General features: G+C 40.6%; 2 protein-coding genes across 3 annotated transcripts in view; both read right to left on the reverse strand.

Annotated features, from left to right (window-relative positions):
- STX7 (syntaxin 7) overlaps positions 1 to 17,197 on the reverse strand; it is a 98,862-nt gene extending 81,665 nt beyond the window's left edge. For both annotated transcript variants that reach the window (XM_025865579.2, XM_025865573.2), the window contains exons 1-2: positions 17,078 to 17,197; positions 10,774 to 10,924 (exon numbers count right to left, since the gene is read on the reverse strand). In XM_025865579.2, coding sequence (XP_025721364.1) covers positions 10,774 to 10,858 — 85 coding nt within the window. In that variant the 5' untranslated portion in view covers positions 10,859 to 10,924; positions 17,078 to 17,197. The remainder of the gene's footprint in view (positions 1 to 10,773; positions 10,925 to 17,077) is intronic.
- VNN1 (vanin 1) overlaps positions 1 to 17,715 on the reverse strand; it is a 725,633-nt gene that overhangs the window by 541,761 nt on the left and 166,157 nt on the right. The gene's annotated exons all lie outside the window — the stretch shown is intronic.

Below are 17,715 nucleotides of genomic sequence, written 5' to 3' on the forward strand. Positions count from 1 at the left end.
TTTTTTTTTTTTTTTTTTTAAAGATTTTATTTATTTGAAAGTGAGTGATCGAGAGAGAGAGAAAACAAGCAGGGGGAGGGGCAGAGGGAGAAGCAGGCTTCCCGCAGAGCAGGGACCCCAATGTGGGGCTCGATCCCAGGACCCTGAGATCATGACCTGAGCCAAAGGCAGACGCTTAACCGACTGAGCCACCCAGGAGCCCCAGAAAGTGGTTTCTTGAGATGGAGTCTACTCCCGATAAAGCCGCTGTAAAGACTGTTGAAATGACAACAGAGGACTTAGAATACCACATAAATTTAGTTGGGCAGGGTTTGAGAGGACTGACTCCAATTTTTAAGGAAGTTCTGCTGTAGGTAAAATGCTATGAAGGAGCATCACATGCTACAGAGAAATTGTTCACAAAGGGAAGAGGCAACTGATGCAGTAAACTTCACTGTTGTCTTAGAAATTGCCACGGCCGCCCCAACCTTCAGCAGTCACCACCCTGCTTGGTCAGCAGGCATCAACATCGAGGCAAGACCCTCCAGGAGCAAAAAGATTATGACTCCCTTAAAGCTCAGATGATGGTCAACATGGTTTAGCAATACAGTATTTTTTAGTTAAAGCATGTACACTGTTTCTTCAAACATAAAGCTACTGTACATGTAATAGGCTACAGTATAATATAAATATAACTTTATATGCACTGGGAAACTGAAAATTTAACTTACCTTATTGGTCTGCAACCAAACCCACAATATCTCCAAGGTATGCCCATAGTTAAAAGATACTAACTTACACACCTTCTAGAGACTTTTGAATAAAGCAGGGTGTACAAGCAGTACTATACACCTAAAGCACTGGATGTATTTGGGCCATCCTGCCCAACTCTCCCCCAAGCCCCAACAGCAAGACAGTGCTCCGGGTATTCACAAAGAAGCGGGTCTCAGTGGGATTTGTAGCTAACAGTTTTCATAGTCCTCAATAAGAAAATAATAGTCCACAGGCTAGAAAGGAATCTCGATGTCTGTGGACATTCTCTTGGACTTTAAATGGGATAACAACCAAGCTATCCCAGAGAAGTAGCTGGCAATACTCAACATCAGTGACACGCTACCCCAACGGTCTCTTCAAATAATGACCAAGATAATCACACTCCAACAAGAAAAAAGACTGCAAAAAATAAATGTACCAAGACTTACAGAACACTATTTTATAAGGCTTTTAGGTTCTTTCAAATAAATTAACAGGCAAATCAATTAATAACTGCTTAAAAAAAAAAATCCGGTCTGGAATGAGTATAAAAGGCAATTACTCTTTAATGGAAAATACTGCTCAGTAATTGGTGAAAAACAACAAAAAAGAGTCAAAGAGAGGAGGACAAGAACTGTCAAAACTATTACAGGAAACCCAAACTAAACAACCTAGGCTAACACCTGCTGTCTGGCTCCCACATCAACACTGAGCCAACTAAAATGTATACATAGGCAGCACCACAGGGCTGTTGAGAGGTCATTACACAACCAACCACAAACTTTATTTTAATAAAAGAGAAGCTACTCTGTGATATACAAATACTAAGCATGTTAAATATATAGTGAAAAAATCTAATAATAATTATAATGTTTTTACATGGGTGTGGAAACATACATGAGAATTTTTATTATATAATCAGCACCATACTTTATCTACGTAGAATGCAGGAGGATTCATGTGTGGAGGCGGCATAAATGGTAAATTCCCCGACTTTTAAACATGTAATCTTAGGATCAAATGTCCATTAATAGAGGTTTGGTTACATGATGTGCGACACACCCATATAATGGAAAATTATTCGGCCAATACATAAGACAAAAAAAGCAGGAAGAAAAAAAATGTATAGTATGATCTTGTTTTCATAACAAAACAAAAAAATATAATTATGTGTAAGTATTTCTGTAGTCATTAGATTCACATTCTGTCATAAACAGCACTCACGTTTGGTCATTGTAGGAAAAGCCAACAGAGAGAAAAAAAAAGTTGTCGCTCTCTGTTAAAATTCTCTTGGATCGGGCATTAATTCCCACACCTATCTCTACACTGTGTCAACACCCTAGGTATGAAGAAAATTAGAGCAGAGTTACTGAAGTTTTTCTGCTCAAGGGGAAGAGAATCCAACCAAATATTGTCAGATGTGTGATATTAAAAGTAGATATATCAAACAGCATTGTGGGGGGCAGAACAAGTTTTCCTCTCTTTTTCCTCCATAAACCACCTTTCCATCCACCAATACCCACCAACAGACAGCACCCCAGAAAAAAAAAAAAGAAACATCCCTAATTCCTGGGTAAATACTCGGTTCTAGTAAATTTATTAATTTATTACAACTGGAGCTGCTCTTTTTTAAAGAAAAGTTGGCCCTGGCACCAAAAAAGAGAAGTCGATGATACTGCTTCCCTTTTGTTTAGTCATGTGTTGAGAAGCAAAAACAAGGGTCCCCTTCACCAGACTCTAATGAAAAGAACTGTATTCATTCTCAAAAGTAACAAAAGGACTCACGTTTATATAGACTTTATATTTCATCTCAAAGTCCTAGGAACGTTATGAGGACAAGAGGCAATCACTAATCCTTTTTTAATAAATAAGGAAAGGACCCATACAGAATGAGAGCTAATTACAACACAAAGAAACCAATAATATTTTTGTGACTCTAGGCAAGTCTGTGTTGAACTAATCTACAGGAGATAAATGATAAAAAATGAAACTGAAGATTCAACATAAACATTTTCCAGTCACCTTCTCTTCACCTTTTCAACATGGGTTTAAGTTCACACATTTTATGCCTTCCTAGAAGGTTCTGCTTTTCCAAATCCTCTGGAATGAACACACATGCACATATGACATGTTACGCATATTTTAGCAGAAAACTTTTGCACTCATAAATGTGGCTGAGTAATATTTTATGTTACCAATGGATCTAATTTGTTCATTTCCCATAGGCTAACTTTTAGCCACTCTCTTTCAGATTATTCTTTTTAAAAAATACTCAAATGCCAGAATTCTCATTTAGGATCGGTGGTAAGACTAAATTTTATTTCAATGACTATGTTTCTCTTTTTTTTAAGATTTTATTTATTTGTCAGAGAAAGAGAGAGAGAGCGCATGCAAACACAAGCAGGGGGAGCAGCAGGGGAGGGAGAAGCAAGCTCCCCACTGAGCAAGGAGTCTGACGCGGGACGTGATCCCAGGACCCAGGGATCATGACCTGAGCAGAAGGCAGACGCTTAACCAACTGAGCCACCCAGGCATCCCGTTAATGACTATGTTTCATGGTCAGCTGCTGTTATTTCTACTTAACAGTTTCCTTCAATTCATACCTTAATTAATGCAGACACAATTCATACCAGAATCCCTTGCGACTGCAACTTTCCCATCTTCTAATACTAAGAAATAATACACGTTTTAGTGGAACTCTAGCTGGTCTTGTGAAGACTATTTCAATCATGGAATTTTTAAAAGTATGGGTTGTGGATCCAGATATGGCAATTGGTCTCTTAATAACAAAGAGAATAATTCTGCATATGTTGGAAGAGCTTTCAAGATTCTTTAATTACAATTATAGCTTGTTAAAGTCGAAAGAGACCATAATCCAGCCTACCGAAAATATATGTAAGAAAATCAAGTCCTGGGAATGAAAGAGCTTACTCAAGGTCACACTGCTACCAGGATCTGATTTCAGGAAGTGTGCACGCACTCATAGAGAGTTTGCTTAATTAGAAGCTTTTCCTATTGTCTCACTGATTTTCCTAACTCAGAGACATTCTAAAAAGTCTGATTCTAATCAGGGAATTGCAATATAAATCACAATGAGATAGAACCATGGCTAAAGGGATAAAATTTAAGACTGTAAATGCCAAATGTTGGCAAGGATTTGGAGCAAAATGAACTCTGATACACCGGCTGGTGGAGTATAGCTTGGTACAACTACTTTAGGTAACCACTACAGCTAAACATACACATACCCTGTAACTCAGCAACCTAACTCTTAGGTACATACATGAGACAAAAGAACATGCAAAAATGTTCAGCCCTGCTCATAACAGCAAAAAACAAAAACAAACAAAAACCCAGAAACATTCGAAATGTACGTAAGAGTAGAAAGAATTAAACAGATTGTGGTCTGGTTGAATATGGAATACTATATAATAATGAAAACAAATGACCTACAGCTACACGCAATAACTTGGATAAACTGCACAAACATAATGGGAGAACATAAAACATAATACCTGACTATTAAAGTTGAGAAACTGGGAATATTAAGCAGTCACGTTAGAGATTTACTTTTAGAGGGTATGGAGTGGATAAAACATGAGAAGGGCTTCAAGGGCCTGGTAATGTTCTCCTTCTTGGCATGTGCGGTGTTGTAACAGACAATTTATTGAGCTATACACTAATTACTGGTGTACCACTCTCTATATATTATAGTTCTATTTTTTAAAGATTAAAAAAATCTTTAATTATGTGATGAATTTCAATATACTTATTCTGTTTTCTTTCAAAAACTTGAGTTACTTCTGTGTGTTCTAGGTGTCCTGAATACATTTTTCTGTATTTTCTTTTTTTTTTTTTTTTGCTTGCACAAGGATGAATGGTCCCGGTGAAAATATCCTATTCTGGTTTACCTTATATAATAGGCTCAGCCATTTCAACCCACAAAAGCTTGTTCATCCTGTACTACACATCACTGGTAGGAGTTTGTTTCAAAGAAAATACAGACAGATGATAAAGGGTAAGTGGGTGTATATCTCATTTTCAGAAACTACTAATAAAAATGTTACTTGTAAACATCTCAATCCAAAGCTTGAGCATTGAGTCTAAGCATTTCTTTGATGCATGATGATCTAGACCTGGGATAACAAAATGGTTTTATTTACATGACAACTCCAGTCTATTGGGAAGGGTTGCCTGGAGCGCTGAGTTGAGAAAGACTGGATGCCATGGCAGGGCCATCCACAGAATATTGTCTATACCATGGGCAAAGGATGGAGAAGCTGGGGCACAAATATCTAGCTGACTCTGTGACGGAGTCAATAACAAAACACTTTCTCTCACAGGATAAAAATATTTTCTTAATCAAGATCACATTGGGATCTAAATAACCTTCCTCAATGCTCCCACCTCTACCCCGACCCCACTGTCTTACATACGATCTGTCAATAAAATTCCATTTTCAGGAAAATTTTCAAATAAATAGTTCCAGTAAGGCAAAAAAATGCATTTTCTTAATTATTTTAAATGCACCACAGAAAAATCCCTAATAAAGTTCTAATCTGTTAAGCTTATTAGTCGTTCTTAAAAAGTTATGTTAATATAATCTATTTCTATTTTACATTTAAGAATTTACAATATTTAAATATTTTATTTAATATAAATTATATTATTCTAATATGGTTTAAGTAATTCACTAGTAAAGCAAATTGATAAGACTACAGATTATTTTTAACAAAAAGTATCTTAAAACAAAAAAAAAGCTTAAAAATATCTTGTTTCATCTAGTCTACTCTTTGCAAAACAGTACTGCCAGAATATAATACTAGTTAAAGAAAAAATTTTAATCTTAATAAATGTTATTCTTGGGTCCCTCCAAGAATCAAAAATCTTTCTGATTGCTATTTTCTTTTTTGGTATAAATTAAACCATATAAATTAATATTTTACAAGTTTTCACTGATCTTAATCAAAAACAATGTCAAAATAAACTTTTCCCACTGCAGTATTTAGGAAGACTTTAGCTTTAGTTGAACAGATGCACATATTCTAACAAGGGTATATTACCTTCCTTATAGCATCTTCTCTTTAGATTTCTTTTGTACAACTAGATAATTTGTATTGACACAAATTTAAAAGATGCAAATGTAGTGTGAAGAGAAACTCCTAAATGTGGTGCAAAGTACCATCTTATTCAGTCACATCCAGTATTATTAGCACTACCAGATGGGAAAAAAATGAACTGAAATTTCACGCTTCTGCCTTTCACTTCCACGTGATTTCTTCATATCCGTACTGGTGATGCACATGGGGCAGGTTAGATCTTCAACAATAACTAACTCTACCTCATCTAAACGTCTCTTCATTCAGACACTGAATCTCAGAATTAGAAAAAATACATAGTGATGATTGGTTTCACGAAATTCATGATCCCAAATCTCAAGTGAGTACTCAACCTGCCAAACAACCCTTCATTCTGAGGTATGTCAATCCTCTCCATTGTCAAAACTACAACTATCATGTTCTCTTCTTTCCATAAACTTCCCACAGCCTTCCATCCCGTTCTCTGTCCAATGCCTTTGCCTCCTATTCCATTTAAAACCAGCCCACTCAGACAGAACTCCTCCACCTTTGCCCACCACGTTTACCGTCTGTACCACACTGGGCTCTGTACAGTGTACAAAAGGCAAACTGGGCACTGGTGACCATTCCCCTACCCCTCTCGCCTTCAGAGACCTTTCTTTTGCAATTATACTCTCACTAGACTCTCTTGTGTAGTGGAAAAATGCAACCTTTTCTTTGACCCTCTTTCTACTTCAATGGTGGAATCTTCCAGTTGCCTACTAAATACTGATTTTCCTCTTCTTAAATGGAGCAAGCCCCAATTTTAGCGAGCATAGTGCAATCCAGCCTTCCGAGCAGCTAGGTGTAGCCACATGACTATATGTAAACTCTGGTCAATGATACAAGCAGAGGTGAGGAGGATTCTAAGAAGTCTCTTGAGCTAAAAAAGGGTGAGTCCTTTTCCCTCCTTTTCTCCCTCTACACTCAGAACATGAGTATGAGACCATTCTTTTTTTTTTTTTTTAAGATTTTATTTATTTATTTGAGAGAGAGAGAACAAGCAGGGAGAGTGGTAGGCAGAGGGAGAGGGAAAAGCAGGCTCCCTGCTGAGCAAGGGGCCCTATGCGGGGCTTGATTCCAGGACCCTGGGGTTATGACCTGAGCCGAAGGCAGATGCTTATCCGACTGAGGCACCCAGGCGCCCCTGAGACCATTCTTTTTGAAGTGACCAGTTTGCCTGATTCAATTCTCTGCTTTTTAGTCTCTTGGCAGCATTAGACACAGATGATGCCTTATTCAGTCTTGAAACACTTCTTTTTGATTTCTGGAAATCTACCAGATCCTGATTTTCTTCTTACCTCACTGGTCACTCTGATTCTTTATGCTTTCTCCCTGCCTTTCTGACTTCCACATTTTTTTAAAATTTTTTTTAAAGATTTTTATTTATTTATTCATGAATTCCACATCTTTTAATGCTCCAGCTCTCTGCTCTTACTCCTTTGCGATTATTTTAGACTTATGGTTTCAAACACCATTTACTCTCTGACGACACTCTGCTCTCCAAATTCATGTCTCTAAACTAGATGTTTGACATCTCCACTTAGGTATTTAAAAGACATCTCAAACTTTACTTGGCCAAAACAAAATTCTCTCTGCTTCTGAACTACAGTTCTTCCCACCTTAGTATATACACTCGGTTGCTCAATGCAAAAACCATGGAGTCACCCTCGACTCCCCCCTCTCTCTCTCAATCCACCCACATTCATCAGTAAGTCTTGCGGGCTCTGCCTCCAAAGGACATCCATCAGTTCTCTCGTCCCCACTGCCACCACGCTGGTACAAGCCAACATCTCTCTCACCAGACCCCTGCAATGGCCAGTGTGTCCCCACCTCAAATTCCCCAAAATCTACTTTCTAAGCAGCGGCAGCCAAAGCAATCCTTTCCAAGCACAGATCTGATTGTGTGTCTTCCTTCTTAGAATGAAATCTAAACTAGCCCCCGACAGCCTCCAAGGCTCCAGGTGGCCTACTTGGCCTCCTCTTTGATTTCACCTTCGGACACTCTTGCCTCAAGCGCTGTGTTTTGGCCACACCGGGATTCTCTCTCTTGCCTATTTTCTGACTGCTGCGGGCTGCTTCAGGATTTTAATACCAGCTACTGGCTGCTTCTAGATGCTCTTGTCCTACATCCTCTCACCCCCAGCCCCTTCTCATCCTCACTCAGGGGACCATCTTGGCTAAGGCAGCTTCCCCCCAGGCGCCTGCTCTCACAGCAGTCTCATTTTCATCATAGGACACCATGTGGTTCATTAAATTTTTTTTTTTTTACTTTTTAAAAAATTTCATTTAAATTCAATTAATTAACATATAGGGTATCATTAGCTTCAGAGGTAGAGTTCAGTGATTCATCAGTTGCATATAACACTCAGTGCTCACTACATCACGTGCCCTCCTATATGCCCATCACCCAGTTACCCCATCCCCCCATCCCCATTAATTTTTTTTTTGTAACCATCGGTTTCTTCTTATACTATAAACTACATGAGAACAGGGCCTTGGGGATCTTGCTTACTATTGGATTCCCAGGGTCTGGTACCATGGCTAGCAAGCAGCACATGCTCAATAAATTCTTTGCTGAACGAATAGAGAGAGAATATCCTGATTATAAGTCACTCAATCTGAACCATTACTCCAGTGTTTAAACCTCTTACTAATGGGCCTGAGAAATAGTATCTGACCACCATATGCTCGTCACTTAGTAACAGGGACTGCACTCCTCCTGAGCGTGGCAATTCCACCCCTGAATAACCAGGATTATTCAAAAGCCCCATTCCTTCAGGAGCTGAAGTCTGGCTACTGTTGCTTCTGTTCCTTTGTGAAGACCTTCATGAGCATGCAGAATACCTTTCTTGTATTTTACATAAGACAGTGTTTCCAGTAGTTGAATGTGGTGACCGTAGCTTCTCACGGCTGAACAGTCCTAGTCTTTTTTTTTAAAGATTTTATTTATTGAGGGGCGCCTGGGTGGCTCAGTCGGTTAAGCATCTGCCTTTGGCTTGGATCATCATCCAGGGTCCTGGGATCGAGTCCCGCATCAGGCTATTTGCTCAGCAGGGATGCCGCTTCTCCCTCTGCCCGCTGCTCCCCCTGCTCGTGCTCTCTCTCTTTCTCTCTCTCAATAAATAAAAAAAGATTTTTTTTTTTTTTTAAAAAGAGAGAGAGAAAGAGAAGAGGGCGTGTGAGCAGGGGGAGGGGCAGAGGGAGACAGAGAATCTGAAGCAGACTCCACACCCAGCATGGAGCCCTATGCGGGGCTCGATCTCATGACCCTGAGGATCATGACCTGAGCCAAAATCAGGAGTTGGATGCTTAGCCAACTGAGCCACCCGGGAGCCCCAGTCCTAGTTTTCTTAACCTCTTTCCACAAGACAGAGTTGTGGGTCCTACCACCACACTCCAAAGCTGCCCTAAATCACACAGTGCAGTCACATACTTAGCTACCAGTTATGCCGTGAATATGCAACTCTGGCCCAACGTACCACTTCTCATCTCATTGGATCAAGTGATCTCTTTGTCAGGGGACATGACTTAAGTTAACTCGTAGCTCCTTCCAGTTCAAGCTCGCATATAATCTCCAACTGGTGTATCTGTCACACCACTGGATGCTTATTACCTCTATAATCTGAGGGCCTACATTCACCCCTCCACCTCCTCCCAGGATTCCTGACACGTTCACCTTTCCTAGCACAAAAGACCTGCCCTGTCCTCTGGAGGAAGGCCTCCTGGTCTCCTTTCTTACATAAAGGTCCTGATTTTCCCACACATGTAAATTAAAATTATAACCTCTCTTAATTTTCACACATGAGCCTGAGGCAGCCCAGCACTACTTCTAAGAAAGAAAAAAATCTTGTTTTCTTTGGGTTTCATATTATACCACTGTGCACAGCAGCACCTTTTTAGAATCATCTATAATCTACTTTTACTCCTTTTGCCTCCAAAACATGCTGACATCTCACTGAAATCATTGAGGTAGAGCAGTAACTTCTGGGAAGTTAATGATTAGATAAGAAAACATGGTTTGGTCATCTGAAAACATTCTTTATTTTCACAGTGTGTTAACACATTCTGGTAAAGAGAACAGGAGACTTAACAAAGTAAGCTAAAGAATAATACTGTATTAACATACTCTAAAAAAGGAGTTCAGGTAATGCCCAAAGGGCCAAAATACTGATCACCACGAGGTGACTAGAATAATCCACATATGTGATTAGCTATGATTTGGAAACAAATGTAAAACAAAAAAACCTTAGGCTCAAATCTCCTAACAGATTTTAATCTTTTAAACAATTTATCTATCTCTATATAGCCCAAGGAGTAATAATTTCCAGTAAAATGCTACATGGGATTGGTCTACTAGGACTGTTTTTGATAGATGTAGCGAAGGGAGTTTGTGGGAATTCTGAGAATTATTTTCTAGATCTGTCTCAAAGGATTCAAATGTTGCCTCATTAGTCACTCCCTGCTCCTTAATAAAGGGCCATGTATTTTTCCCTTAACAAAACTTTATTTTTTATAAATGTAAACTCTTCTTGGTGCTCCCCAGTTCCAATCCTATGGAATTTAATCATCAAGTCTCTTTAATCTCATCTAGAACCAGATGATTTTAAAGCAAATATAAGTATCTATCCTTTTAAATCTTTATTTCATTAATAAAATAGTGTATTATGTGCCTGGCACTCTACAGAGAAGTGCAGTAAGTATTATCTCTTCTAATGTAATTATCTTTCATATTCACTCTAAAGAGTTCTAGCCTTCTTTTTTTTTAATTTTTTTTAATTTTAATTTTAAGAGTTCTAGCCTTCTAAAATCCGTTTTTAGAGGATTGCTCCTCCCTCTCTCAGTCACTGGAGTTGTCCTATTATGAATCTCTAAGTTCAGTTAAGAATTAAAAACAGTAAAGTCCACTTAAATTTCAACTTACAACATTGTGTGATCTTCTGGATGTTAGAAGAGATACGCTGGGCCAGCAGAGCAGGGTCGCCACCAACTCCCGGAGTGTAAGACATAGCTGATTTGCTTATTCCCTAATTTCATCAGATGTTGGCAGGCTGGGCAGTTTTCTAAGCAGTCACCTAAAAAAACAGAAGTCACATAACTGTACTTTTAAAGTTGTTGGCCTACATTTTCCAAATTATCAATTATCAATCTGGGAGGCTGATTAACCTAACAGGGTTGAAATATAGAAAAGGGACACATCAAATAGTAAATTTCTCATGGCTATCAAAAATATTGGCCTTTTAAAGGACACAGTCATGTTAAACAATTAAAATAAGGTTCAAATTGCACATTCCCTTTGAAAACTTAGATCTAAGGAAGAGTTACCAAGTCCCTTTTCTGTATATTATTTTAATTGTTTAAATATTTTTCTCCTCAACTGCAAGCAACTATAAAGCAGGGCCCACATGCTATATATCTTTCTTTCTCCAACATTTAAACAATTCCTGACACAAAACAGGTATTTACATATTTATTAAGTGGTATACAGACTTCAGGGTGTCCCCAGAAACGTCACTATATGTAATTTAACACACAGAGGAACAGCTTAGGAACATAGGACTAACGGGTCTCTAATTTTAATAGGAAAAGTCAACTTTGAGAGAGGCACAGCTGACAAGTGAGGAAAAAAACGGAATGCTCCATAAAATGCTCATCACACTTTGCCAACAGAGCAAGGAGAACAGCTCTCCTCTTCCAGAAGCTGGCATCAGGACAGGAAGTAAAGCTGGGGAGGAAAGAGGTGAGAGGGAGTTCCTTTCTTTCTCAATCCATGCCACACCACACGTGTTGGGTTTGGAAAGCAGGACGGAAAAGGTGTCCCTGCATACAGGACTGGGCACAGCAAAGACTCTCAATAACTCCACACCCATCTTTTCACTGAGTGCAGACTGCAGCAAAATTGTAGGCAGTCAATTTGTAAACCAACCCTCTACTGAGAGTCCGCTACATGCCCAGCATCAAACGAAGCACTAGGGAGTGGCAAGCAAACAAAACAACAAGAATCTGCTCAATTCATGTTTGTCATTTAGGAGAGGGGAGAAACTTAGTAGAGTAAAACAAGAGCAACAACATAAATCAGCAAAAGGTCATGTGCCAGGCAAAAGTGAGAGGCTAGGAAAAGGAAATGTCACTATTGCCCTTATCTAGAAAGAATTTATGAAACAGAAACAGAAGATGTGACTCCCTGGGCATGACTGGTACGGAAAATGACAAAGGCAAAGATGTGAAGCCTGGGATGGGTAGACCCAGAACATGTGCACGGGGTATTTGCAGTATGTCATTTCTGAAAGGCAAGGGTGGTTGCCAGTCTCCCTGGGATCAGATGATTCATGGCTGGGACAAGTGGGAGACAACACAGAAAGAGAGAAATGACCCAAAATATATTGCCCATCGGTGAAATGAAATGCATTTCACATAGACTGTCTAATTTAATTTTTAAAGCCTCCCCTTTAAAGTAGATAGTAGCAAATAAACCCTGTTTTAACAATGAGCAAACTGTGGCTTATAAAGATTAAGTTACTGTAAAGGTAATCCAACCCACCGACCACGTGGAGGTGGGGTTCAATCCCAGGGTTTGGGTTCCAAAGCCACCCATGACTGCTACCATACAAAACTAATGTCACAGAAGAGGGAGGGCCCTGAATGCTAGGTTTAGTTTTAATACACTGCAATAAGAAACCACTAGAGATTCCTTGTAGGGGAGGGGGAAGGCACAAGGAAATGTGTGTCTTTGTTCTTAAGGTGCGTGCTGGTAGGAAGGACACCTGTAGAACTGCTGAGACAGGCAGAACAGTACTGCCTCCATATCTGAAACTCTGGTGCAATGTGGAATGTCCCTGGCCACCATGGAATTCCTGGGAACTTTTAGATGCTCTTCATTCATCCTTCGTTGATCCATAGGTCTAATTTATCTATTCTGGGCCCTTCAGATCTCACCTAGTCCTACAGATAGACCTAAATCTCAACTCAGACAGCAGAACTGCTTCAGCAAGGTGGCAGATAGCCCTGGACTTGGGCCTGCAGCCCCCTGACGAGCTGGGGCCCAGACAGAACAAGACTGGACCTGGGAATTTATTTGAAACCAACACTATCTAATGTATCCCACAAACCACCAATTAGATCTTGAAATTCTGCATCTTGTTTTTCAATAAAAGCTTGAGATATAATTGACAACCATATGACTCGCCCATTAAAGTGTACAGTCCTGTATACTGAAATTAATATAACACTGTATATTAACTATATTGGAGTTAGAATTTTTAAAAACTTTAAATAAAGTGTACAATCCTATGGTCACTTTACCATGTCTCTGCAATCTCTCCCACTGTAGGCAACCACAAATCTACTTTATGTCTTCATGAGTTTGCCTCTTCTGTACATTTCCTATGAATAAAATCGCACAACGTGTTCTTTTGTGACTGGCCTCTTTCTCTTAGCATGTTGCCAAGGTCCATCCATATTGTAGAATGGATCAATAGGTCATTCCTTTTCATTGCTGAATAATATTTCACTGATGGATAGAAGCAATTCTCTCCTGGCTCACCGACACCCTTCTTTTCCTTTCCCCCATCAACTAGATCTCTAGAAAAACTGGCTCACTGCCAACACAAACATATGAATGAGGAAATGTTTCTCATTTACTGTCTTCAGGAGGCTCCTCCCTCCACATACATAGTAGTATAGCATTCCCCTTAATCCTCGAAACTCGTAAGAGCCTAACCTAAGTCTTCTCCCTGTTTTTTTCAAGGCCCCCTTTTTTCCTCTTCAGAGAATCAATCAATTAGCTTAAACCACCACCAATTTTCCTCATCCCTTTACTCAAGCAACTAAATTCTTGAAAGTTTCTGCTGTTGAGATAACTGGGTTTCCTTCATCCAAAGAGCTGCTGCTGCTGGATTGGCTGGGATCTCCTTAGACAAAGGGAACAGTGGTTATCACCTCAGCTCTGTGTTGAGTGAAGAATGAAAAGAAATTTGCAAATGATGGAAGAGAAAGATACATTAAAAGTCAACAAGATTAACAATGGCTAACATATTTCCAAAGCACTGCCCTTAGGACTTTTAGATTTATTTTCTCAGTTGACTCGTACAACAGACCTCTGAGGTAGGTACACTCGTTATTCTGATTTTTCACATGAAGACACTAAGGCATAATAAGAATAACTTGCTTAATCTAAGAGCTAAAATTTGAAACTACATCTTACAGCCCATATTTTTAAAACACTAAACCATACTGCTTCATCATATAACAAAAATTCAGGACAGGACAACCCACTCAATTAAAAAAACAAAACAGAACAAAACAAATTTACCACCTTTCTGCAGACTCTGCTCTTCGGATGAGGAACAGACCTGGAACTCTGCTCTTAGGATGAGGGACAGACAGCTACATGAATAGATCAAGGAGTTAAATGGAATCATGGCAAACTTTACTGTTGATGGATGTTTTATATAACTTATTTTTCCACCCCCAGCACTTGGCTCAAGTTTGATATCCCAGCAGAATAGCTTAGTCCTTTTCTCTCATCTTCTGCTAATGGTGATAGCTAGGGGACAACACTGGTTGGCCCCTCTGATGATGAAATATGAGAAATAAAGGAGGCAAATGACTAACTTTACTGCGGAAACATATACACAAACTACAGCTAGAGCTAACTATAAAATGACTTAAAAGTTTATGATCTTTGCATATAGACTAGAATCAACCAAGTTATGCTGAAGGCTGCTTTCCACATCAGTCTCCAGCACTTCGCCCAGACCTAACAAGCACTAAAGAACTCTTGATGAATATTTTTGAAAGCTCACTCAGAATTCCTAGTTCTATTGCTCAGAATAATAATAACTCTTTATCTGTACCTGCCCTATCAAGTCCTCAAATATCACATGTGAGGCCAGTGGCTTGTACAGCTCTTGTGTAGAACATTTCCACCGCAGCATAAAGTTCTATTGCATAGTGCTTATGTAGACAGCTCAACAATTACCTTTCTATGAAAATACATAAAGACTGTAAAGGGAAAGAAGGAAAGAGGGGATCAAAGTGCAACACTCACAACGAGGATATTCCCAAGACTTTCTGTGGAGCACAAATAAAAGAACAAAGGGAACCGTGAAATCTTAAGTGTCAAACACTAACCCCACGTACCACTCCTGGACACACTGCAGAATCCCAAGACTCCCAATAAGCATAAATCTCATGCTCTATAAATCAAGCATGGACAGAACAAAAGTCAGTTTCACTTTCTTACTTGCGATTACTAGCCTAAAATACTGGACTTCCCTCCACCCCGTGCCCCAAAATGTAAGCTCCCAGGAGGGCAAAGTTTTGTCTGTTTTGTGTGCTAGTCTAGTCTCAGTACCTGTTTATATAATAGGTGCTTCATAAATATTTGTAGACCGAATGAATAAATGTACCTATTTCCTAAGAACACATACCTAGTCTGAAGATAAATATTTACCAATCCTAAAACATTACATTCCAGTGTCTTCAGATCCTAAAGGTACTGGGCTAATTACTGCCTTAGGGCCTTTGCTGAGTGTCATTTCCTATCCCTAGAAGGCTTTTCCCATGATCTCCACATGACTGACTCCTTTGCCCCAGCAAAGTCTCACTGCATGCTGGGTAAGTCTTTGGTGACTACTTGCATCTGAAATGAGAAGTCACCACCCCTGCCTCTCTCTGTTGATCTAACTTCTTTTATCATAGTGCTAATCACCATTTAAAATGATCTAGGTAGTATATTGCTTACTATCTATCCCTACCTCGGCAATATAAACACAAGACAACCTTGTCAGCCTTGAGGAATCCACAGTATCAGGTGCACAGTAGATGTTCCGTGAATGTGAAGGCGATCATTCTAGGGACGTGAGCATTCTCTATCTAAACCAAATTAACTGAATTCTTTAGCTCAGTATCTCCATCTGTCAAACTATTATACTATTTGGTTTTACTCACAATGCCAAGGATAATTTTTTACCCTTCCATACACCAAACTTTTGAGTTAAATGGAATCATGGCAAACTTTACTCAGACTTACTGTTGATGGATGTTTTATATAACTTATTTTTCCACCCCCAGCACTTGGCTCAAGTTTGATATCCCAACCAAAACGAGGCTATGTTATCGGGAGGAGCAGAAGTAAAATATCTGAAGAAAAATGATGCAGACATGAATGAGGTACTATGATAACTTCTACAAATAGTTTGAAACAAGAGCATAATTCTTAATTAGTCACAGTCTGAGACAAACTTCTCAAAGCGGCCTTCAAAGCAGAGGCCGTCCACATCACAAGACACTGCTGAACACTGCTAGAAGTCTCTGCAGGGCCGAGGCTAAGGCTGCTCCAGAAGAAACGTCCACCTGCAACATTACTCAACAGCACAGCACTTCATAATCATTTTCTTCCAGATTCTGCACAAGTTTTAAATTATATGAAGTTATACTCAAAATACACTGATCCGAATTAAATAAAAATTAATGTATGTATAGAAGAGCAAAGCAAATACAAGAAACTTGAGGGGAAAAAAAATACAGCATTTGACCAGAGAGGTAATATTTTTTTGTGTCTGAATTTTTAAAAAGAACCTAAAAAACAAGGAATGGGGTGGGGGAGGTGTCTTAAAATATTTTATGTATTTTTAAAGGTCTTTATGGTAAGCAATTAATGAGGTGTACTGAGATCAAAGAAAGTTAGCCTGCATTCAAGCCAGACAGAAAACCCACTACAATGAGCCTCCGAATAAATGTACAGGGTTCCTTTACGACAGCCATCTATTTTTAGTTCCTCTGTATTCGGGAAGAGTACTTTAAAGTGTGTTTTCTAACTCCATGAGTCGCAAAGAGGAAGAGGTCACTCGGTGTCCCGCTCCAGGCAGAAGCAGGATTCCCGAGCTCAGCCCCAGCGGGCCCCGGCGCCGGCCCCGCCCAGGTGCGCGCAGCCCTCGGGTGCACCGGAGCCAGCGCCCGGGCCCGGCTGCTGCGCGGCGTGGCGGGCGCGGGGTCGGCGGGGCCGGCGGGGCCGGCCGGGCCTGCCTGACCGGGGGCGTGGGCAGCGGTGGTGCTCCGGGGCTGGGGCAGCGCCCTCCCTCCGCCTCCCGACCACAGCCGCAAAGCGCAAGGCGGAGGCCACCTGACAACGCGCACAAACAAGGAGGCGCGGCAGCCGCGGGGACTTCGCGCCTCTGGGGCGCTGGGCCAGGGACCCTCCCTCGCACCCCCCAGGCTGCTCTTACCCCAACCTCCTCGGCTTCCTCCTCCTCCTCTGGCCGCGGGTACCCAGGGGCCCCAGAGCCCCAGCTACGATTCTCAGCTGATGGGCGGTGGCACTGGGACGCCCAGTGCGCATGCCCGCAGTACTGCTCCGGGAAGGAGGCGGGGCTCGCTCCCCCTCTCGTTGGCCGGCGGGATTGAGTGACAGCCATTCTGCCCCGCCCCCTCTGAGTCTAAGCTAAGGAATAAGGTACCAAGAAAATTGCAAGGGAGGTGTGTTTTGAGGCCTCGACTTACGGACCCCAAACGCCTTAGCCAGCGTCTAAAAAACAAGAGGAGGGAATGGAGAGCATCTGTCTTTATCGGGTGATGGCGGCCTCCCTAGACTCGTGTCTTCAGCCCGCCCCATCAGGTCCTGCCCATCTTGTCCTTACTCTGCCGTAGAATGTATTCACAGCTCCATTAAAAAAATGCTAACGCAAATATGCAATCCTAGCAGGAACAATGACAGTGACCAGTCACCTTCGTGTTCCCATTTAGTAGACAAGTTTTCATAGCACATACAGGTCGTTCTAAGCATCCTTGAAGGGTAGGGAGTAGCAGAAAATGTTCTGATGGTAAATATTGGAACAATGTAATTGTTAGATAAAAGCATCGATTG

The sequence above is a fragment of the Callorhinus ursinus genome, unplaced genomic scaffold (assembly GCF_003265705.2).
Source record: "Callorhinus ursinus isolate GAN/ISIS: 27379988/994484 unplaced genomic scaffold, GSC_fseal_2.0 scaffold6, whole genome shotgun sequence".
Lineage (NCBI taxonomy): Eukaryota > Metazoa > Chordata > Mammalia > Carnivora > Otariidae > Callorhinus > Callorhinus ursinus.